At 37.9% G+C, this 24859-nt stretch overlaps 1 protein-coding gene and 1 pseudogene across 4 annotated transcripts; both read right to left on the bottom strand.

Annotated features, from left to right (window-relative positions):
* Positions 1–1553: 1553 nt before the first annotated feature.
* LOC309614354 (uncharacterized protein) lies at positions 1554–23283 on the bottom strand. Of its 3 annotated transcripts, XM_082362630.1 has the most exons (7): positions 22725–23283; positions 20005–20179; positions 18925–18982; positions 12241–12388; positions 9878–9961; positions 6496–6618; positions 1554–1827 (listed from the first exon to the last, which is right to left on the bottom strand). In XM_082362630.1, exons 2-7 carry the CDS (start codon positions 20152–20154, stop codon positions 1728–1730), a joined length of 663 nt encoding a protein of 220 aa, XP_082218756.1. In that variant the 5' UTR covers positions 20155–20179; positions 22725–23283; the 3' UTR covers positions 1554–1727. The 3 variants fall into 3 exon arrangements, with proteins under 3 accessions (XP_082218756.1, XP_082218755.1, XP_082218757.1); XM_082362629.1 differs by lacking the exon at positions 22725–23283 and having other exon boundaries at positions 20005–20785; XM_082362631.1 differs by lacking the exon at positions 22725–23283 and having other exon boundaries at positions 1735–1854; positions 20005–20785.
* On the bottom strand, positions 17861–18822 carry LOC309614237 (annotated as a pseudogene). Its single transcript has one exon. The product of its transcript is annotated as an uncharacterized misc_RNA (transcript).
* Positions 23284–24859: the final 1576 nt, after the last annotated feature.

Raw genomic sequence — 24859 nt, 5'->3', positions numbered from 1 at the left:
CAATGCAGAAAAGAAAGCCTCTTGAATAAGTGGTGCTGGGAAAACTGGACAGCTACATGTAAAAGAATGAAATTAGAACACTCCCTAACACCATACACAAAAATAAACTCAAAATGGATTAAAGACCTAAATGTAAGGCCGGACACTATAAAACTCTTAGAGGAAAGCATAGGAAAAACATTCTTTGACATAAACCACAACAAGATCTTTTTTGACCCACCTCCTAGAGTAATGAAAATGAAAACAAAAATAAACAAATAGGACCTAAAAAAAGCTTTTGCACAGCAAAGGAAACCATAAACAAGATGAAAAGACAATCCTCAGAATGGGAGAAAATATTTGCAAACAAAGCAACAGACAAAGGATTAATCTCTAGAATATACAAACAGCTCATGGAGCTCAATATCAAAAAACAAACAACCCAACCAAAAAATGGGCAGAAGACCTAAACAGACATTTCTCCAAAGAAGACAAGATGGCCAAGGGGCACATGAAAAGCTGCTCAACATCACTAATTATTAGAGAAATGCAAATCAAAAGTACAATGAGGTATCACCTCACAACGGTCAGAATGGCCATCATCAAAAAAATCTATAAACAATAAGTGCTGGAGAGGGTGTGGAGAAAAGGGAACCCTCTTCCACTGTTGGTGGGAATGTAAACTGACACAGCCACTGTGGAGAACAGTATGGAGGTTCCTTAAAAAACTAAGAATAGAACCACTGTCTGATGCAGCAATCCCACTACTGGGCATATACCCTGAGAAAACCATAATTCAAAAGGACACATGTACCCCGATGTTCACCACAGCACTATTTACAATAGCCAGGACATGGAAACAACCTAAATGTCCAATGACAGATGAATGGATAAAGAAGATGTGGTACATGTACATATATACAATGGAATATTACTCAGCCATAAAAAGGAACAAAATTGGGTCATTTGTAGAGCTGTGGATGGACCTAGAGTCTGTCATACAGAGTGAAGTAAGCCAGAAAGAGAAAAAGAAATATCGTATATTAATGCATATATGTGGAATCTAGAAAAATGGTACAGATGTACCTATTTGCAGGGCAGGAATAGAGATGTAGATGTAGAGAATGAACATTTGGACACACAGGGGGGAAGGGGAGGGTGGGACAAATTGGGAGATTAGGATTGCCATATATACACTACCATGCGTAAAATAGATAGCTAGTGGGAACATGCTATAAAGCACAGGAAGCTTAGCTCAGTGCTCTGTGATGACCTAGATGGGTGAGATGGGGTGGGTGGGAGGGAGGTCCAAGAGGGAGGGGATATAGGTATACATATCGCTGACTCACTTCATCGTACAGCAGAAACTAACACAACATTGTAAAGCAATTATACTCCAATTAAAAAAAAAAATCTTCAATGACTTCCTTTACCTACAGTAGTTTTACCCAAAGTACAGCGTCTGTACTCCTGGTAGTACATGTGATGATTTTCAGATGATACACAATAGTTCTTGTTATTTTAATGGTTAACTATTTTAATTGTGTTAGAAAAAGTGAAACCCACCAAATGAATGTTTTCATGTATACTTTTTATTATTTTTTAGTTTTTTAAAAATTTATTTATTTTTGGCTGCATTGGGTCTTCGTTGCTGTGTGCCGGCTTTCTCTAGTTGCGGTGAGCAGGGGCTATTCTTCATTGTGGTGCACGGGCTTCTCATTGCGGTGGCTTCTCTTGTTAGCCGGGCTTCAGTAGTTGTGGCATGCAGGCTCAGTAGTTGTGGTGCACGGGCTTAGTTGTTCCGCAGCATGTGGGAGCTTCCCGGACCAGGGCTCGAACCCGTGTCCCCTGCATTGGCAGGCAGATGCTTAACCACTGCACCAACAGGGAAGCCCTACTTTTTAAATAATTTAATTTAATTTAGTTTTGTTTCTTTTTTTGGCTGCACTGGGCAGCACGCAGGGATCTTAGTTCCCTGACCAGGGGTCAAACCCATGCCCTCTGCAGTGGAAGTACGAAGTCTTACCACTGGACCACCAGAGAAGTCCCAATTTAACTTTTATTGAAGTATAGTTGATTTACAATGTAGTGTTAGTTTCAGGTGTACAGCAAAGTGATTCAGTTATACATATATATCACGGATACTTTTGCTTATGACCAGATTTTTTTAAGTTTGTGATTTAAAATAAATTTAAAGAAAAATATTAAGTAAATAATAGTACAGAGAGAACTCATATAACAAAAGTTAAAAAGTCATCACATTTGGGACACCCTGATGTATAGGATTAAGAAAATTTAAATGCAGCATCAGCCCCTGACCTTTCCAGCTTCACCTCCCTCCAGCTACCATCAAGCACAATATACCATATGTTACTAAACTACAGGTTTCCCATGTCTTAACTCCCCTCATTCATCTATTCTCTCACAGCAGCCAGAGGGATGCTGTTAAAAGATAAGTCAAATCATCTCATTACTGTGCTCAAACTCTTCAGTCAGAATGCTTTTATTTCTAGGAGATGTAAGCTAAACTATAAGGTGTACATAAGCTATAAGATGTATGACATGCTACTATATCTGCAACTTAACCTTAAAATGGTTCAGAGGACAAAATACATACATACACATAAATACAGATAAAGCTAATATGGCACAATGTTAAAACTGTTAAATCTAAGAAATGGGTGCATGGATTTTCTCTGTATTTTTCTTTCAATGTCTTTTGTGTTTAAAATTTTTCATAATAAAAAGAAGTTGTGAGGAAAAACAAAATGACTTGATATATAGATAGAGGGATGGATACCTTGATCAATATGTGCTAAAACCAATATAGTAAGATATAAATAGTTGAATATAGGTAGTGAATATATGTCTTCACTGTATAACTTTTCCAAATTTTTTGTATATTTGAAAATATTTATAATAGAAATATGCAGGGAGTTGTGAGAAAAACTTTAAAAAATAAATTCTTGTCTATGTAGAAAATCCAAAAGAACCAACAACAGAAAAGCAACAAAACAATTCCTAGAACTAACAAGCATTTATAGCAAGGTTACAGGATACAAGGTTAATATACAAAAATTAATTGCTTTCCTATATATCAGCAATGGAACTTGAAACTAAAAGTATTATACCATTTATATTAGGACCCCCCAAAGTGAAATAGTTAGGCATAAATCTAACAAAATATGAAAGAAATCAAAGATGAACTAAATAAATGGAGAGATAGTCCAAGTTCATGGATAGGAAGACTCAATATTGTCAAGATTTTAGTTCTTCCTAACTTGATCTATAGATTCAACAAGAGCCCTAACAAAATCCCAGAAGACTATTTTGTGGTTATCAAAAAACTGATCCTAAATTTTACATGGAAAGGAAAAAGATCAAAAACAGCCAATACAACACTGAAAAAAACCAAAGTCAATGGACTGATATTACCTGACATGAGACTTACTATAAAGCTACAGTACTAAGACACTGTGTTGTATCTATATGAGATGATGGATGTTCATGAAACTTACTGTGATAATCATTTCATGTGGTATGTAAGTCAAATCATTATGCTCTGCACCTTAAACTTATGCAGCGCTGTATGTCAATTATATCGCAATAAAACTGGAAGAGAGGGACTTCCCTCATGGTCCAGTGGCTAAGACTCTGCCGTCCCAATGCAGGGGGCCCAGGTTAGATCCCTGGTCAGGGAACTAGATCTCACATGCCGCAACTAAGAGTTCATATGACGCAACTAAGAGCCCACATGCCACAACTAAAAGATCCCACGTGCTGCAATGAAGATCCTGCATGCTCAACTAAGACCCGGCACAGCCAAATAAATAAATATTAAAAAAAAAAAAAACTGGAAGAGAAAAAATACATTGTGATTTTGGCAAAAGAATAGACAATTAGATCAATGGAGCACAATGGAGAGGCCAGAAATAGTCGCACATAAATACAGTCAACTGATCTTTGACCAACGAGCAAAGGCAATAAAATGTCTTTTCAACAAATGATGTTAGAACAACTAGACATCTACATGCCAAAAAATGAATCTAGACACAGACCTTGTACTCTTTACAAAAATTAACTCAGAATGGATCACAGAACTAAATGTAAAATGCAAAACTATAAAATTTCTAGAAGATAGACTAGGAGAAAATCTAGGTGTCAGGGACTTTTTAGATATAACATGAAAGGTACAATACATGAAAGAAATCATTGATAAGCTAGACTTCATTAAAATTAAAAACTTCTGCTCTGCTAAAGACACTGTCAAGAGAATGACAAATCACCAACTGGGAGAAAATATTTGCAAAAAGTATATCTAACAAAGGACTGATATTCAAAATACACAAAGAAATCTTAAAACTCAAGAATAAGAAAACTAAGGACCTGATTTAAATATGGGCAAAAGACCTGAAGAGACACCTCACCAAAGACATACAGATGGCAAATAAGCATATGAAAAGATGTTCCAAATTATATGCCATTAGGGAATGCCAAATTAAAACAAGATACCACTATACACCTATTGGAATGGCCAAAATCCAGAACAATGACAACACCAGATGCTGATGACGATGTGGAGAAACAAGAACTCCCATTTCTTTTCTGGTGAGATTTCAAAATGGTATAGTCACTTTGGAAGACAGGTTGGCAGTTTCTTAGAAAATGAAACATACTTTTATAATATGATCCAGCAATTGTGTTCCTTGGTCTTTACCCAAAGGAGTTGAAAACTTATGTTCACACAAAAACGTGCACATGATGTTTATAGCAGCTTTATTCATAATTGTCAAAACTTGGAAGCAACCAAGATGTCCTTCAGTAGGTGAATGAATAAACAAACTGTAGCACATCCAGACAATGGAATATTATTTAGTGCTAAAAAGAAATGAGCTATCAAGCCATGGAAAGAAATGGAGGGATCTTAAATGCATATTACTAAGTGAAAGAAGCCAATCTGAAAAGGTATGATTCCAACTATATGACAGTCTGGAAAAGGCAAAACTATGGAGACAGTAAAAAAAAATCAGTAGTTGTCAGGGTTGGTGGGAAGGAGGGATGAATAGGCAGAACACAGAGGATTTTTAGGGCTGTGAAGACACACGTCATTTTACATTTATCAAAACCCACAGAATGTGTAACACCAAGCACGAACCCTAGTGTAAACCATGGACTTTGGTGATAAGGATGTAGGTTCATGGATTATAACATTTGTACCACTCTGGTGTGGGATGCTGATAGTGGAGGAAGCAGTTCATGTGGGAAGGCAGAGAATTTACAGGAACTCTGTGTACTTTCGGCCCAGTGTTGTTGTGACCCTACAACTGCTTTAAAAAAATAATGTCAAACAAATGAATGAATCCTCCACTGCCTCACCACCACCATTTACCTCATAGTGAAACCAAGGTAACAACAGAGGGCTGCAAGGACCTGTGGGATCTGGTCTCCTCCTGCTCTCACTCTGCTCCAGTCACGCTGGCAGCCTCCTCGGCAGACCTAGTGCCAGCCATGCTGCACTCAGTGCTTCTGCACTCATTGTGCTTTCTGCCGGGAACACTCTTCCCTGAGAGCACCCTGGTTCCCTCCCACCTTCCTTCAGGTCTTTGTTCAAATGTCATCTCCTTGGTGGTGAGGCCTTCCCATCACCTTATTTAAAAATGCAGCTTTCCCCAAGCCTTCCTGTTCTTCTTGTTCTATTTTTCTCCAGAGGACTTCTCACCAACTAACATACTACGTATTTTACTTAGCTAATTTCTTGTCTGCCTGCCTCCCTCCCACTAGAATGTAAGCTGTGTGAGGGCAGAGGCTTCTGTGGTTTTGTTCCCTGTTGTTCATTGCCTTATCACTGAGCCTAGGATGTGGTAGGCTCTCAACGACGTTTGTTGAGTGAATAAATGAATACCTTAGTGAGAGTTCTCTCATGCTTCTGGATATCTGCCATGCTGTATTCTCTGCCTGGAATGACATTCCTCTGTGTTCAGGAGAGAAAAATCCCACTCAGCCTCCAAAATTCAGCTCAAGAAACCCTTGTTTTGCAAAGGGCTCCCTGACTTTAGGCAGACGGAGGCAGGAACCTCTTCCCTGCATTACCACAGTGCCCGTTATCACCAAAGGCTGGTGGGGCCTTACACAGTGCTTCACAATCTGTGGGGCTTTGGAGTCTTCTTATTCATCTTGTATGCCCAGAACCTTTGAACCTAGCAGATAATAGCAGGCCCTCAGAAACATTTGTGGAATGAAATAATAAATGAGTGAATGACTTAGAAAAGCAATCAGTATGTAGCTTAGTGTGAATTACATAGACATTTGTAGCATACATAATTTAAAGAATACCCTTAAAGATATTCCTATTGAGGTTCCTTTGACATGAATACTTTTTATTGTAGTTTACTCAAGATCTATAAATTAATGACTAATAATGCCCAAAGTCTAAGATACTGCCTAGTAATCAATGTAAAAGGCTGAGTTTGCTTTCATATTTCTATTACATTATTTCAAAGCATTTTTTTTCTCTACCTTTTGTTTGGGTTTCCATATCCATACTGGTTTAGCCTAGAGAGTATCTTCATGGGAGCTAAAGACTGAGCAGGTTTGGTAAATAAAGCATTGATGCCAAAGACCATTGAGGAAAGGGGTGACCTGGAACAGAAAAAAGTAGCATGTGTCTACATCACACACAAATTACATGTGTGTATATACGTACGTGTATATACATATATATGTATACAAGTATCAAGGACCTTTTGGCTACTAAGTCCTCCTTGAGCCTAAATAGACAATAATAGAAATAGTTTAAAAAATCCTAACCATCATCTGATAATGCAGGGTTGCCACAAACATGCATCGAGCAAGTCTATTGGCGCCATTTTTCCAACGGAATTTGCTCACTTTGTGTCTCTGTGTCACATTTTGGTAATTCTTGCAATATATCAAATGTTATCATTATTATTACAGTAAGTCCCCTACATACAAACGAGTTCTGTTCCAAGAGTGCGTTCGTAAGTCTAATTTGTTCATAAGTCCAACAAAGTTAGCCTAGGCACCCAACTAACACAATCGGCTATATACCGCTGCCTTTACGCTTGCTTCTGGACGTCCTGGGCTTGAAATAAAAATACTGTACTACTGTACTCTATAGAGTACTGTACAGTAAAGTACACAAAAGCACAACCATTTGTAGTGGATGTACGCACATGACAACGTATGCCAGACACGTGAACTAACTTATGTGATTGGACACGCGAATGCACGTTCGCATCTTTGAAAGTTCACAACTTGAAGGTTCATTTGTAGGGGACTTACTGTATATTTGTTATGGTGATCTGTGATCAGTGATCTTTGATGTTACTATTGTAGTTGTTTGGACATTTCATTTTTTAGCAATAAAGTATTTTTAGATTAATGTATGTACATTTTTTAGACATAATGCTATTGCACACTTAATATACTACACTATTGTATGAACATAACTTTTATATGCACTGGAAAACCAAGAAATCTGTGACTTGCTTTATTGCAATATTTGCTTTATTGCAGTGGTCTGGAACTGAACACACAATATCTCCAGTACCAATAGTATTATTTCATTTAAGCTCCGCAACAATCCCATGAGGAAGATATTATCACTCCTATTTTAGGGATGGGAGGACAGACTAACTTGTCCATAGTCACACAGCTAGAAACTAGTAGAACTGGGATTCATACTTAAGTCTTTCTGCCCAAATTTTATAAAGGATTACTTTAACATGTTCTCTGTTAAGAATCCTGCCATATCATTTTTTGATAATTTAGTTACGTCACATAAAATAAATCAAGTGCATTGACTGAGTAATCTGGAATTTTGTCATATTTCAACTAATGATGGAAACCTTGCAACTAAGGAAGAAGAGAAGAAAAAGGGGAGGTGAAGAAAGAGAAGAAAAAAAGAAAAGGAAAGGAAAGAAGGGTAAAGATGAGGCCAGAGAATTCGAAGAAGATTGCTTTGATGGTAAGAGCTTGAGATTCATTCCCAGTTCTTCAATCTGCTGGTTACATTACCTTGGGAAAGTTAACCCCTCAAGAGTTTTAGTTTCCTGAAAATGGGGATAATTATGATTTCATGATAATATAATAATACAACTGCTGTCTGTATCCTCCACTAGACCGTCAGTGCCATAAAGGCAAGGGTTACATCTGCTTTGGCTCCCTGCATTAAGTTCTTATCTGACATGATCAGGACGACAGTTGACTGAAGCCAAAAAATCATTTTCAGAAGATAAGACATTGACCATTCTATTTCAACTTAACTATACTCATTCACCAATCTTTTCTTTAAGTACACATCCACTGATGAAAGTGCTGTGCCATCTTTCTGGCATGTATAGTATCCATAGGACATGATCTATGGTTTCTACTCTCAGTTATAGAGAGAACCTAAAGTTGTTCACAAGGCAATCTAAGAACAGAATACCTTTAGATTTTTATGACTTTTCCCCAAAACATTTACAGTTCTCATCACATCAGATTTGATAGTAATTTTTTTACACTTAATCTTTATCAAGTCTTTCTAAAGCATTCAACTTAGTTTTCATAGAAATAACTTTCATTTCATACTTATATTTCCTAAGTTTATAAAATATAAGTGTAATTAAGTGTTGTAATTATAATAACAATTGCATCTGACATTAACCAATTTGAAACAAAAAGTACTGACTCTTGGTAAGGATATAACTTATGGGAGCAGAAAAGCACATGTGTCTTCAAGAGTAGCCATTCAGTCAGAAGCATATAGCATGTGCATAGAAGAGTATGTTTTTAGAAAGGATCTGTTACAAGACCTGCTGTATTGTATCCCCAGCATTGACCACAGTGCCTGACATATAGGAGGCAATCAATAAATATTTGTTGAGTCAATAATTCTGCCACACATGGCTGGTGTGTGACTTGAATGAGCAAAAGCCATTCAGCGCTTACACACATTGGCATTTGATAAATGTCAGTGCCCTTCCCTTTCCAACTGTTTGAGGCATTTTATTCATTTGTACCCAGTCTCATTCAAAAAGAATTTGAGGGTTATAAGATGTTTACTGACGTTTCTTCTTGTTAACTTATTCATTTTTTTAAAAGTGATGTCAGCCGGTCATTTTTCTAGGCACTAGGGACACGGTCCTGAACCTTAAGGAGCTCACCACCTTGCTCATCACTCCAAATATGACTTAGCAACAAACCCTGAAACAGGAAAGAAATTATATAAAGAAGAAATCACCAAGCTGGATTGGCAAAGCTTCCCTCAATTTAAGTTGCATTAAAAAAAAAAAGCCATGCAGTTTCTACAAAGCTAATAAAGACTATGCCAGTCTTAAAATAATACAGTCCTCTCTAATCCATAAAATAGGGCACATATCACAAAATATTTGCCCATCAAGTGAATTTTATAGCTGATCTAAAGCGTTTTTAGTAACCATACCAAGGAACAAAACCTCTCATCATCAGCTTACACTTTTTCAAGTAAAAGAGGATAAGATGGACTTTGATCTTCAGTTTTAATTCTTGTGATGTCACAGGGCGAAGGTCATTTTGCCTGATCATCCAGTGTAATAATGCATATTGCAATATTATAACATAAAGCTATCTGAGGTTTCACTTTGGTTTCTGAGATTTAACCTTGTTGTAGCATTGGCTGTGTGAAGCTGAGGGATAAAAAATTATGATGTCCTTTCAAAAGCAGGGAAAACTTGCCCAGGGTGAACAATTATGAATATCCTATTATGTTCTGCTCTCTGATTCCCAATGATGCCTCTTATGATCATCTTTCAGTTATGTGATTTGTAATGGCAATGTAACTGAGCTATGGGGACTCTGATAGGTCCTGCCTCCATGTGATATTTTTATAGCTAATGTTTGAAAAAATATTACTTACTGCCAGTTGAACTTCAGTACATCTGCATCGACCATGTCAGCTAGTGGCAGATTAAATGAGCAAAAAGAAGCTTGCACAATCACCCTAGAAACAATTTTAAATACACAAATGAAAATTCTATCACTAGGAGGCACAGATTTGTTTAAAAACCAAACATCAAATAAAAGTAGACATTCGGTTTGCAAAAAGGAAAAATGATGTAATATACTATAAAAGTAAAGATATATTAGGCACACACTTCTATCCTCCCAAAATATATCTATGAATATATAATTCTCTTTTGAAAATAAAATAACTACATTTTGAAAAATTTACTATGCTTTTTCCTCAGTCCCAGATGACTGCTCATTAAATCTGCTTAAATTATGGATAGGTTCTAAAGAACAAAACATGACATGGAAATTCATCAGACATTTTTTCTCTTTATTTTTCCTTTTTTTCCCTTTTATTTCCTATAGTTGATCACTGCCTTAATTAAAATGAACTTTCTAGCTTTATGAGCATGGTAATAATGACATGGTGTTTTTTTGGTTTATATTTTAAACAGCATAAATATTTTGTAAACTGCACAATAAAACAGAAGAAATGAGAATCCATTATCTCTCACTCACATAAATATATAATTTTAAAAATTACCTTTGATAACAGAAGGCAAGTATAGCAGATATTTTAAATTTTTTTCAGTTTAAATTTATAATCTACTACTTATGTTTGCTAATTCTTTACCATAAGCTAAGGGAAGGTAGATTATCTTCTTATATTTCTTTTGCACAATCTTTATCCCATGCAAAAAAAAATGAGCTAAGTAAAATATTATATATAAGTAGTAAGTATGTAATAATATAAATGCCAATATATTTTAACTGGAGAAGCATTTAGAAATCTTCTAGTTCAACATCACATCCAATACAGAAATCTCTTGATATCAAGATAGGAAAGTTAAGAACTATAAAAGGACATATAACACTTTAATTATGATAGAAGAATAAAAATGGGGGGATGGTTTAAGTAAAAAAAAAAGCAAACAAAATTTTTTATTCTAGAATTCTCTATCAAGATGTCCTTTTAAATATGATATAGCCAGGGCCACCATTGTAGATTTATAGAATAGCTATCTATGTGGGGTTCTAATATCTTGAAGTTTCACAGAGATTCAATCCTTTGGGTTAACTAGTATACTCTCCGTTACCAATGTATTCAAAATGCAAGTAAGTCTTCATGAAAATTTTCTCAAATTGTTCCAGCAGGGACCTGGAGTAGGATTTATTAATTCATTCACCCAAAACACATTTTCTAAGGACCAACTCTTTGCAGGAACTATAGTAGATAATGGGGCCACAGTAATAAGAAACTAGACCTTATTCATAATAAGCTCAGTCCAGTGGGAGCCACAGACAGTCACAGACAGGGGGATAAATGCTACAGCAGAGATAAGCACAGGGCATTGGGGTCATGTAGGAGGGACAACAAATCCAGATGAGGAAATAGAGGAAGGCTTTCCAGAAAACACATCCCTGAGCTGCAGCCTAAAGAAACACTAGGAGAGAGCCATATAAGAAACAGTGAAAGCCTTCCAGGCACAGAATGCTGCATGTTAGACATGGAGGTGTTGAATCAGGCACTGCAAAATGTTTCTCTATGGCAGGGAGTTCATTCTAAGTGGAGGAGTAACAAGAAATGAGGATAAAGAGGTAAACAGGGCCTGCATAACAAAGGACCTCATATGTCATCATTTGCGTTATATCCTGCAAGCAATGAGAAGCCACTTAAGATTGTTAAGCAATGGAATGACACGTTACTCTAGAAGCAATATGGAAGAAGGGGTTGGAGGGACTGGGGACTAGAGGCAAGGGGACCATGTGGGAGGCTATATGGAAATCCAGGTAAGAGATGATGAGGACCTGAGCTAAAGGAATGGCGGTGGAAACAGAGAAGGGATGGATTCAGGACATACTAGGGAGCTAAAACTACTAGTAATTGGTAGCTTATTGGATGTAGGAGACAAGAAAGAGATGGCAAAGACAACTTCTCAATCTCTGACGTGGGCAACTAGAAAGATGGTAGAGCCATTTCCCAAGATGGCAAAGGCAAAGAACATCTTTTGGGGACAAGATTATTATTTGGCAGCAGCGTTTACTAAATGATGCACTTTAATAGGTTACAAAGAGGCACTTAACTTTACGACAAAATTTAGCATTAGAAGTCTCTGCAAAAAAGGAGTTCACATTCAATTTGACAGAAAGGTATAATGACTCTGCCTAGAAATGAATACTAAACACATTTCAGATCAAAGATGTTTCACTGCTTGAAAGGAAATGGCAAGACCTAGTGTAATTTTGGGATTGGCACTGGCATTTACTTACATGATAATAGTGAGATAAAGAGCCAAAAAATAATAGTATTGCTGTCCAAGAAGTAACATGACAATGGAGGCTGTTCCTTCTAGGTAGAATGAAAATATATATAGTAACCAAACTTCCTTAGCCGGGACTGGCTGATAAGTACAAGGCACTGAAATGGAAGCAGATTGGCATCGTGTTAAGACGGAATCCCATGAATCATGCTTATTCTTCCTGACAACGAAATACACGTTCTCAGCCAAAGATAAATTTGCTTCTGAATTATAACATCAGTTGAAACACACAACTAATACTATCTATCATGGTTAGAAATGTTATTATCCATTTATATCCATAAAAGTTGACCAATATTCTATAAATAACGAAGAAACAGCTATTATTTCCTATAAAATGAACAAAGTGAGAAACGGTTTCATACATTTTTATTTTCACACTAACATGAGGAGGTTTTACTAAAATCAACTATGAAAGAACCATCACTTAGAAACAACAAGCATTGCTTTATTGTAATGTGAAAAGGCCAACTCAAATCTAAAATAAATTCAGATTTTAAAATTTGGGATTAAAGCCCAGAATTCACCTAGCACACAGTAGTAAATAGTTAAATGAATATCTTACTATTCTTCTTGCTGTAATATGTCTGAAATGTACTTTTTTAATCCTAAAATCAAGCACCAGAGATAAACAATAGTTTATGATTCTATCTACATTTCTCTGGTTGTGTTTCCTGCCTAATCTTATATATTTTCATAATTCTACTAGATTCATGTTGAGAGCTCAATCACATTTTTTTACTGCATTTCTTGCTACCAATGAAAAAGTTCATTGTTCTAGACCAAAAAGTGAGTGCTAAATATACATATGTACATTAACAAAGATTAGAAGATCCTCTCTGTTTTCAGTTTTAAAAAGTATATCGTTTAGCCCTGAACTGTTTTCACTAACCAAATGTGCGTACATTACAATTAGAGGAGAATTTTTAATGATATAAGTATAATACCAATATTCTTTAATAAACATAAGGGGTTTTCCCCCTGACTGATTTTTTTGGTTTAATTCTGTACTTTCAAGGAACAAGAGTGCTTTTTTTTTTTAATATTAAAACAATGGCTCAGTGATTGATGGGATCCAAGGCACTTCTTAGAGTTCTATAAGGTAAAGTATGTAAAACACCCCAGCAAGCCCCCTTATATTCCTATAGATCATAATAATATTGTAAATTTACACAGTTCCACATATTGAAATGAAGCTTGTTTTCAATCTCCAATACATAAATACTATACAAAATATAAGAAAGTAATGTAAGAAATATGTGGCAAAGTGGAAAGAGAAAGATTTTGAAATCAGATGTGCCTAGGTTTGAATTCCAGCTTTGCCACTTTTACCAGCTGTTCATTCATAGACAAGTTACTTTACCTAAGAGGCATTTCCTCCCACTAGCACTCCCTCCCCCTCTCTGTCTCTGTCTCTCTCATCATATAAAGTACTTAATAATTGTTCCTTATTACTTTTCTGTCCAATGTAAAAAGATATGAGCCAGGGACTTTCCTGGTGGCACAGTGGTTAAGAATCCGCCGGCCAATGCAGGGGACATAGGTTCGATTCCCTGGCCTGGGAAGATCCCACATGCCGCGGAGCAACTAAGCCCGTGCGCCACAACTACTGAGCCTGCGCTCTAGAGCCCGCAAGCCACAACTGCTAAGCCCGTGCACCACAACTACTGAAGCCCGCGTGCCTAGAGCCCGTGCTCCGCAACAAGAGAAGCCACCGCAATGAGATGCTCGTGCACCTCAACGAAGAGTAGCCCTCGCTGGACGCAGCTAGAGAAAGCCCACGCGCAGCAACAAAGACCCAATGCAACCAAAAATAAATAAATAAAATAAAAAAAAACCATTATCTTAATAAAAAAGATATGAGCCAATGATGAGTAATATAACAACAAAAAAAGAGACTACTTTTTCTCTTACTAAAGTAAAGCCTTCTACAAGCTGAGGGTTTTGGCTCTCCATTCATGTGTTTATTGAGTAAAAGCTTGTGAATAATGTGTCCCAGAATAAGTGTTGGCAAACAGATGCCAAAGAAGCCTAAATCAAAAGAGAGATAAAGGCAATGCTGTGTTTACAGTGAAAGTTTAATAAATATTTGCTGCACTGAGATTTAATTATAAAAGCTAACATTTCTAGAGTGTTTATTTTGTGCCAGGAACCATTTTAAGTACTTTGTATGTCTTAATTCATTTAATCCTCATAATAATTCCAATCCGTAGGTACCATTTTTATTCTCATTTTACAGAGAAGGAAACTGAGACACAGAGAGCTTCAGTAACTTACCCAGGGTCAGACAGCTAATAAGTGGGGAGGCAGACTTCTCCCTGGCAGACTCCATGCTCCTAACCCGTTTACTGTTCTGCCTCTTGGAGGGGAGTGGGATGTGGAAGAGTCACAGACCGATTAAAACATTTATTAGAGAGAAAAAGCACTTGCTCATTCTTTTCTCCTTTCATTTATTCAATTCCTCAAAAAGAAAGCCACTGGGAAGACAGCCTGAGAAAATGAAAATACAGTGCTTAGCCTTCGTTAACAAAACCAACAGGTAGAGTGTTAAAGTGACTTAGCCAAATAAATAACAACAAATTCCAACAAGCTGTCATTTTTTTTACCCCAATAATTTATACATGTCACTTCTTTAGAAATTAAGAATAAAATTTAAGGCAACTTTGGATTTCCACTTTATAATGATTTTTTTATTGAGATCAACAGAAATTCATATGTTAGTGTGAAGGCTTGAGAAAAAGGATCGTTGAAATCTTTTGGCCATACTTCTCTTAAAATTTAATATCCAAGAGAGACTGGGAGAAAATATTGCTGAACATATATCCAACAAAGCACCTTTACTGAGAATACATAATATATTGAATATATAAAGTACTCTTACAATTCAACAATATACAATTCAATTAAAAAATAATTAAAGATTTAAACAAATAATTCACCAAAAAGATATATGGGTGGCAAGTAAGCACATTAAAAGATGCTCAACATCATTAGCAGTCATTCGGAAAATGCAAATCAAAACCACAATACGATACTGCTACACACCTACTAGTAGAGCCAAAACAAAAAGCCTGATATAATATTGATGAGAATGTGGAGGAAATGGAAAACTTATACATGATTGGGAGGAATGTAAAATGGTACAACCACTTTGGAAAACAGTTTGGCAGTGTCTTTAAAAGTTAAACATATACCTACCATGCAGTTCAGCCATTCTTCTCCTAGGGGTTTACCCAAGAGAAAGGAAAGCATATGTCCATACAAAGATTAACATGTATACACTGATGTGTATAAAATTGATGACTAATAAGAACCTGCTGTATAAAAAAATAAATAAAAATTAAATTAAAATTTATCTAAAAAAAAAAAAAGACACAAATGTTCACAGCAGCTTTATTTGTAATAGCCAAAAACTGGAAACAACCAAATGCCCATTAAAAAGTGAATAGGTAAACAAACTGTGGTATATCCACACAATGGAATATTATTTGGCAATAAAAAGGAATGAAATATTGATACCACAAAAACATGACTGAAGAATCCAGACCAAAAAATAGTATGTATTGTATTATTCCATTTATATAAAAATCTAGAAAATGCAAACTAAGGGAGAATTAGAGGGAGGGATTACAAGGACAGTTTGGAGAGTGATGCGTATGTCTACTATTTTGATTGTGGTGATGGTTTCATGGTACATACATAGGTCAAAATGTACCAAGTCGTACAGTTTAAATATATGTAGTTTATTGAGAGTCAATCATACCTCAATAAAACTGTAACCAAAAAACTACCTTATTTCAACTCATTTTTTGTTTTTCTGAGATTATGAAATGTTCTAAAATTGACTGTGGTGGGAGTTCCCTTGTGGCCTAGTGGTTAGGATTCCAGGCTTTCACTGCTTCGGCCCAGATTCAATCCCCGTTCGGGGAACTGAGATTCTGCAAGCCACGTGGCACGGCCAAAAAATTTAAAAATAAACAAAAATAAAATTGACTGTGGTGATGGTTGCACATATCTGCGAATATACTAAAAACCACTGAATTGTATGCTTTAAATGGGTGAATTCATTGTATGGTATGTGAGTTACATCTCAATTAAACTGCTTAAAAACATCTATCTATTGGGAATCCCCTGGTGGTCCAGTGGTTAGGACTCTGTGCTTCCACTCCAGGGGGCACGGGTTCGATCCCTGGTCGGGGAACTAAGATGCCACATGCCACTGGGTGTGGCCAAAAAAATAAAAATATCTACCTACTTTTTTTTTTTTTTTTAATTTATGTAAGAGTTTAACAAACTTTTTTTTTTACCTGGAGGAGATACTATAGGCAAGTACATGATTAAAAGTGGGAATGTATATATAGCCTAGAATCTGACAATAACAAGTAGAAACAAGAACTCAAACAGCTCCCCATTCTGGGTCAGCAAACAGCTTGAAAAACCTCAAACTGCCATGAAGGGAGAGCATCATCTTACTGTGCACACGTAGTACCTGGGACTATACTGATAAGCCAAAAATGCTACTCTATTTGGTAAACTCTGCTAAACAGACCACATAAACACGGAACACTTTAGAGAGAGAATCTTAAAGTGCACGATTCTAAAGGCCTCTGAGCCTCCCTTTTCTCATTTGGCAGGATGGGTCTTTCTCTCAAAGGTAGTTGTCAGGATTACACGAGAGAATGTACACAATGTACTTGGCATAGTCCATTGCACACGGTAAGCACTCAGAAAATGTGAGTTATCAGTATTATGGTATATACAGTAACCAAACTATGATAAAGGCCTTGAGCTAATGGCAGAAAAGCAAATTCTATCCCTTATACTTTGCTTAAGAAAGTGTGGCAACATTTAGAACATTTCAGAACTACTTCTACCCCACATGGTTTAAGTCTTTTGGAAAGTTAGTAAACAGTAAAAACTTGTCTATCTAGAATAACTTATTCTCTGAAGAATATAGGTAACAGATTTTAATTGTGAAAACAGGAAAAACCCATATCATAGGCTAGGTTAAGTCATATTTTTAGAGGATATATTTAGGTTAAGGGAAGCAATTTTATTCATCAACTCTCCAAATCGTGTAATAAACAACAGGCTGGTATATTTTTTGGAGGATACACCCTCTACAATAATGGTCATGGCCATGGAATTTTACTAACGTTCTGGAATTCTAGGACTCCAGTCTTTTAGCCAAGTGATTTTGAAAGCTGGCTTCAGGAATCCATGATCAAGTAACTCTTCTTCCTTGTAACAGTCACAGGAATCTTAAATGTCAGGATAAAGCAAAATGACATGCTCACAGGAAGCCATGTATTTTCCTCCGTAGTTCTGCGGAGGTTTAAATGAGGAAGCTCAGGAGAACAAAATTGAAAAGCTCAATGTTTAAAATATTACATTGCTCAGCTTTCTTGGGTTCTCCTTCCTTTTTTCCTTGCATCTCTTGTTTCCATTATATTTCTACAGAATCTTGTATAATTTCTGGGACTCTGAATCTTTGGGTCTCTTAATAAATGTGAATCATTTTTTCCAACTACTGATATAATCAGGTTTTTAATTCCTCAGCCAGGTAAGAGTTATATCTTTAATCCCTGTAGGAAGATACATGAAGAATCATCACATACCTGTGGGCAGATAAAGCCTGCCCCATACATGATGCTCCTTATGGAAGAAGGAAGAACATCCTTAGGAATGAGATTACCAACAAAGATCATCATGAAGTTACTGAAGAAGGTTAAATGGAAGACTTGGAAGAAATTCATTATCAGAAAAAGGCGAAAGTTTTTCTGGATCAAGATTTGTCTCATCACTGAGATGACGGAGGTCCAGGGGAGATCCTATTCAGTTTCAGAGAAAGGGTTTTCCTCAGGGCTTCTTTTAGGTTCTAAGTGACTCACGTGGCGCATGCCAGTGTAAAGGCTGGCAGTAGCAAGAATAGCATGACAACAGTGATGGCCTGAAAACTGAGCAAAATTTCCATGTCATCAGAGATGAGACCACAGAAAAGGATACTGGTAGATCCTACCAGTGATGCCACTTGGTTGATTTTAATAAGCTGAAGCCGACTAGTGAAATTAGTGAAAATAATTTAAATAATTAGCCGACTAGTGAAATATCTAGTGAAAATTTCTGCAAAGAGTACACACTGGGCTTGCTGAACAAAGGTAAGCGTGCTATCAAAAGCACATAATGGGGCTTCCCAGGTGGCGCAGTGGTTGAGAATTCGCCTGCCAGTGCAGGGGACACGGGTTCGAGCCCTGGTCTGGGAAGATCCCACATGCCGCGGAGCGACTAGGCCCGTGAGCCACAATTGCTGAGCCTGCGCGTCTGGAGCCTGTGCTCCGCAACAAGAGAGGCCGCGATAGTGAGAGGCCCGTGCACCGCGATGAAGAGTGGCCCCCGCTTGCCGCAAATGGAGAAAGCCCTGGCACAGAAACGAAGACCCAACACAGCCATAAATATAAAAATAAATAAATAAATTAAGAAAAAGCACATAATGATACCACCAGGTGAAGCCCACTAAGCCAGTCACCTTCATGATAGTACTTCCAAGGGAGCCAAGGAAGCAGGAAGGCTATTGCATATAAAGGGCCACCATACAAAACAGAACTATGACGACTGGAACAGCAGTCAGCCTTACAGTCGTTGTGAAAATACCCAGTCATGTCATTAAGAGCATTCCAAATCATTAAAATCATCTAGGAGAACAACACCAAAAATAAAACAGGATTATTTTAGTATAGTTTATACTGATGAAAATGACCCCTGAATTTTTAATTAATGTGAAGTAACCAAAGTTGATCAGTTGAAAAAAAAAAAAAAAAAGCTCATTGCTTCCAGTATCTGTAGGGGGTATACATACTGAAATATTAATAATAATAATAACAGCTAATACTACCTCTCAAAAACAGTGTACATTCACTTTGTGTTTAGGCAAACAAGTTTTTACATGAATTATTTCATTAAATCCTTACAACAACCCTATGAAGCAGGTACTATTATTATCCCTGCTTTACAAGGAAACTGAGGGCTAGATATGTTAAGCAACTTGCCTGGCTAATAAATGACAAAGCCAGGGTTTGAGCCAAGGCAGATGACCCCAGAGTCTGTGCTTTCAATCATTATGCTACAGTGTCTCCCCACAAGGCACACAGCCATGCCTCTGCAAAGAGTGATGGCCTATTTACAGACCATGGCACAGTTTTACATAATTTCATTAGGAAAGGTTAAAATATTAGTGTTTGCCATCTCAAAATGGCAAAAACACTTATTAGATCAAGGATGTTGTTGTTGGTAATAAACAAGTAACATTATAAACCATATGGGGTTTAAGTAACATTATAAACCATACGGGTTTTTAAGACCATGAACTCTATCCACCCTGACCATCTAATTGGTAATGAGTTACAATAAAATTTATGAATACCATGGGTCATTTCAAAACATAGAATATCTTAATAATTCTAATTTTTCCACATAAGGGAATTTTCCAGATAACCAAAAACTTACCCTTTAAACTCTAAAGCTGTTGTGTTTTAAGTGACAATCTTTCAAAAGTCTCTTTGCCCTTAAACAGAGGATCTTGGACATGGATAACCTCTTCTTGATAACTCTTTCAGCTCATGAGGAATCAGCTCTTTGGAAAACCACAGCAAGGCACAACTATGAGGAAGGAGAAACTCTGTCCTAAGGAGAAAGGACAACAAGGGCTCCATCTCACCTGTGCTTGGTAAAAGGCCACTTCTGAAATCTTGTACAGGTGTAAAAAAACCTTTACATAGTAGAAATTGAAGATAGAATTTAGCATTTCAGTCCCTAATGTTATCCTAGAAAATGCCCAAGCAATGGGTTTGATATTTAAAAATGCCATTTTCCACACAGTGGAATTCTTCTTCCTTTAGTTTAAGAAAAAAAGAAATGGTTAAAATTCACTGCTTGCATACAATAACTGATGGGTGGCAAAATTCCACTGGACACTAGTTAATTTAAGTTAAATAAAAGTCCAAAACCACTAGCTGTGAATATGCAACCAGATTTAATACTTTACTTTCTTATCCACTCACTCAACAATTTGTGAGATATTGCCAGGAACCCTAATTTGCATAGAGTGTGGCTTTACTTGAATATATTTTTAATATCTCTTCTAACTTATAAAAGTGAAATATATTCAAGAGTTTAGACATGTTTAACTAGTGGTCAGGGAGATGTGTTTATGGCAGTATTATCCTCCCTACTTGGGAGGGTACAACAGAAAAGAAACAATGAAGTGACATCCTTTAGCAAGTGTCAAAGAGAAGGAATAGAAGCAAGCCCTTCATCTTAGCATAAAGTTGTCCATTCAGTAGTATGGACTTGCACTGGGAGATTTATTTTTGATCTTCTCCTGACATCCTATGTAACTTTGGCCCAAAGGACATAGCTAAGATGGATATAGAAAGAACACATTTTGGTCCTTGCTCTGATGTAAATATTCCTCTTAAATCTGGCCTATTGTCTTACTCTTTCAGGGACTTGATTTATCCAACGGGAAAACAGGAAAAGGTTAACCAAGCAAGAGGTAGGTATAGACCCATCTTGGTTTTTTAATCTTGACTATAGTTTTAAGATAACACCATGGGGGGTACTTCCCTGGTGGCACAGTGGTTAGGGGTCTGCCTGCCAATGCAGGGGACACGGGTTCAAGCTCTGGTCCGGGGGGATCCCACATGCCGCGGAGCAACTGGGCCCGTGTGCCACAACTACTGAGCCCGCGTGCCACAAGTACTGAAGCTCACGTGCCTGGACCCCATGCTCCACAACGGGAGGGGCCACCGCTATGAGAGGCCTGCTCACTGCAATGAAGAGTGGCCCCTACTTGCCGCAACTAGAGAAAGCCTGCGTGCAGCAACGAGGACCCGACGCAGCCATAAATAAATAAATAAATAAATAAGGGGAAAAAAAGAAAAAAAAGATAACACCATGGGGGCTTCCCTGGTCGTGCAGTGGTTAAAAATCCACCTGCCAATGCAGGGGACACGTGTTCAAGTCCTGGTCTGGGAAGATCCCACATGCCACAGAGCAACTAAGCCTGTGTGCCACAACTACTGAGCCTGTGCTCTGGAGCCCATGAGCCACAACTACTGAGCCCACGCACCTAGAGCCCGTGCTCCGCAACAAGAGAAGCCACCGCAATAAGCAGCCCGTGCACTGCAACGAAGAGTAGCGCCCACTCACCACAACTAGAAAAAGCCCGTGTGCAGCAACGAAGACCCAGTGCAGCCAAAAATAAATAAATAAAATTTAAAAAAAAAGATAACACCATGATTTTCCTGTTTTATAATGGGCAGGTCTCCAAAATCTTACTGAAGCAGAAAACAAAAATATTCAGATAATTAGATGTTACCTGCTTAAACAATTCTTGGGAATTAAGCAGGAACCTCAGTCTATATTACCCAATTTCTTAGAGAAGGGGAGAGCAAGTTAGAAGTGGGAAGTGGGCATCTGGCTCAAATGATCAAATCAACTAAGTCCCTGAGTTTCATTTTGCATCGGGTAGATACAAAAATGATTTTAATTCTATGGGAAGTAGAGCCCTAGAATTATCAAAAAGGGTTATGAAACCCATATGCAGACCAAGCATTGTCTGTAAACAGAATAAAGAATATTTTGCCCATTTGTGTACTAGCTTTCTTAAAATGTTTGTAGATTCTGCTGTAATGATACAATACAAATACTTGAACTTTGTTATCATTATGCATTCTCAAATTCTTGAAAAATACAAGTACTATTATGTGGAGGTCAGCCAACATTTTTGGCTTTAAAGGTAATTCTCAGGTTTGAAAACACTGGGAACTACTGTTGAAGACCTCACTCTAGGGACTTACTTTTTGGCATAAGTGAGAATGAAGATTGAAGCTGAGGCCACAGGGTTACTAAGAGAGCCAAAAACAAGGGAGTCAGTAGAACCAAAGCCAAGATACAAATTTAGCCCACCAAAATCTAGGCACTCTTTCTTAGTTTTATTTCAGGCATGCTAAAACAAGAAGCATGCCACACCCTTGGAACTGATCTATCATTAAGTCACAAGGCAGGTATTTATAAACTCAGAATTTTGCAGATCATAAGCTTGCTTAGTTGAGTTCAAATTTTTTAAAAGATTTTGAGTTGAGCACCCATCCTGTCTGAAACATAAGGTTTATGTGACAGATATACATGTATATATATGGTGAATATAAGGTTTTAATAACATTACAAAAAACTCCATAGCCTAAACTTCTGTTTATATATATTGAGAGGAGGAAGTAAAAATCTTCCTTATTTCTATCCGCAAAAGGAACTATCAATATTTTGCTTTAGATTATTTTCATCGTAATAAACACTTATTTCAGAAGGTATCAAACTGAAAATCACCACTTAACAATCTTTTTAAAGCCAACACTACTATCTAAAAACTCTCCTTACCTGATTTTACTATAGCCACAAAACACCAAAGAACAAGAATGCTGTATCTTTACAACCAGGAATAAAGGATTTCTGAAACTGGTTCTTCTGTAACACAAAATGTTTTATACAGAAGAGTTTAAAAGTAGCAAAATGGTGTAATGATTAGGGTGGGCAGGTGCACAAAATACTGGTGAATTATTAAGTGAAACCCAAAACCCTCCTTTTAGAATCAGCTTGGGTTGTTATTCACTAACCTATTACTAAACCAAATAATAATGTTGCTGAAGAGGCTGCTTATGATTGCTTCTCAGCTATGACTACATAGACTCTAAAAGAATGATGGAAACCCCTCCAAAGCAGGGTTTTTAGCACTGGAAGCTAACTTGTCTTTTTCAGTGCAATTTTTGTTCAAGCTTTTGAGGGGGAAAAAAAGCTTCCCCAAATAGTGTCCTTAAAAAGAACACACTAATACTAAAAGGCATAAAGTCTGGTATGTGGGGTTTTGTGTGTGGGGGTGGGGGGCGGTTGCCATTTAAAATCATCAATAGGCTTCCCTGGTGGCGCAGTGGTTGAGAGTCTGCCTGCCAATGCAGGGAACACGGGTTCGAGCCCTGGTCTGGGAAGATCCCACATGCCGCGGAGCAACTGGGCCCGTGAGCCACGACTACTGAGCCTGCGCGTCTGGAGCCTGTGCTCCGCAACAAGAGAGGCCGCGATAGTGAGAGGCCCGCGCACAGCGATGAAGAGTGGCCCCCACTTGCCGCAACTAGAGGAAGCCCTCCCACAGAAACGAATACCCAACACAGCCATAAATAAATGAATGAATGAATGAATGAATAAATAAATAAATAAATAAAATCAGCAATAACTTTAATTCTCCAGATCGTTCTTTTTCGTTGTTGTTTTGTGTTTGTTTTTTGAAGAATGTTAAAGAGCATTTCAATACAGTTTCCCATTTGACCCGGAGTCAAAAGGAGTTTTGCCATGGAGAAAAAGCACTTTCAATCTTGCAGATTAGTGACTGTGAAAGATGAGTCTCTTGAAGGTCAGAGGCATGATTCCAGCCCTTCAGCTTCCACAAATCACCATCAGCAAATCCTAAATCCAATCATCTCTCTTTCCAAAGAGCTTTCTCTGTAGTGACTTACTTGTAAATTAAGATAGTTGGTTTTAGTTATTTTCTTTTGGCTCTGGACTAACAATATCTCTACCAGAATATTGACAACCAGGGCAGTACAGGCTACACAGGGGACCTAGCTTCTTTCTTAACCTAGCAATAAAAAGTAGATCAGTTACATTTTACCTTTTAGTATACCTGGATTCAGAAGAAAAGGATTTGTGAGTTTACCATTCCTCTTTTATTACCTCTTCCACGTTTATTGGCTGGCATTCTACTCTAAGCTGTCTTCTGTCAGCCGTACCTTTACTATTACATCAAGGCTGAGAACACCGACCTTCTGGTCTGTCACCCTACTTTAGAATTTCTGTGTTTTGTCTGCACGATGATGGTAAAAGCCACAACCCATGAGCCGTATTTATTTTGTTACTCTCTGTGGAGAACAGCGTTCACTGCCCTGCTGGCCATCAAGTGCTCGGGCTGCATTCTCTTCTTTCCAGGTGTAACGTCATGACTTCAGATGCTTAACTGTGCACTTAGCTTCAACTGCACCCCTTCCTGCCCCCAGATACTCAGGTAGGTCTGAGGCCCACCATTTCAGGGGGAGTGAGAACAAATTCTCAGCGGGTTAGAGGCTCACATATCAAGGAAAAAACAGCTAACTGCTCTAAACTTCCGACCGACCCTCAATTTCCCGCACTAAGCAGAGCAAATCTGGGAGCCAAAAGACCAGTAGGGGCCGACGGGGCAGCAGACCTCGGTGTCCCGGCACTCCTCGCGCCTCCCGCCCGCAACCGCCCACTGCTCGGAGGCCGGACTCCTGCCCCTCACGCCCACGCAGCCCGTCCATCGGCCGGACACCCATCACAGGGGCCGCGGAGGCCACCACCTCTACACCCCAGCAACCCGAACGCACGCCCAGAAGCGACTCAAAGCAGAGGAGAGGGCGGGGCCTTCGGCCGCACCCCTTCGCCTTTTCCCGCCTCCTTTGTTTCCTTCGGAGTCGCCATTGGCTGCTTGCCCTTGAGCCCGGGCG

Source organism: Balaenoptera borealis, assembly GCF_965194805.1.
Source record: "Balaenoptera borealis genome assembly, chromosome: 16".
Lineage (NCBI taxonomy): Eukaryota > Metazoa > Chordata > Mammalia > Artiodactyla > Balaenopteridae > Balaenoptera > Balaenoptera borealis.
The sequence above is the reverse complement of the archived record's forward strand: the minus strand, read 5'-3'. Positions and strand labels throughout refer to the sequence as shown.

Excerpts from the sequence above, each read along its gene's own strand:
- LOC309614354 (XM_082362630.1), bottom strand. The coding sequence starts at position 20,154 with ATGGCATTTTTAAATATCAAACCCATTGCTTGGGCATTTTCTAGGATA. Across the intron at positions 12,389-18,924 it reads TGGGTATTTTCACAACGACT|TGCCTTGTACTTATCAGCCA; the intron begins GTAAGGCTGACT and ends CTTCCATTTCAG. Across the intron at positions 1,828-6,495 it reads TATGGAAACCCAAACAAAAG|GGGACACGGGTTCGAGCCCT; the intron begins GTAGAGAAAAAA and ends CTGCCAATGCAG.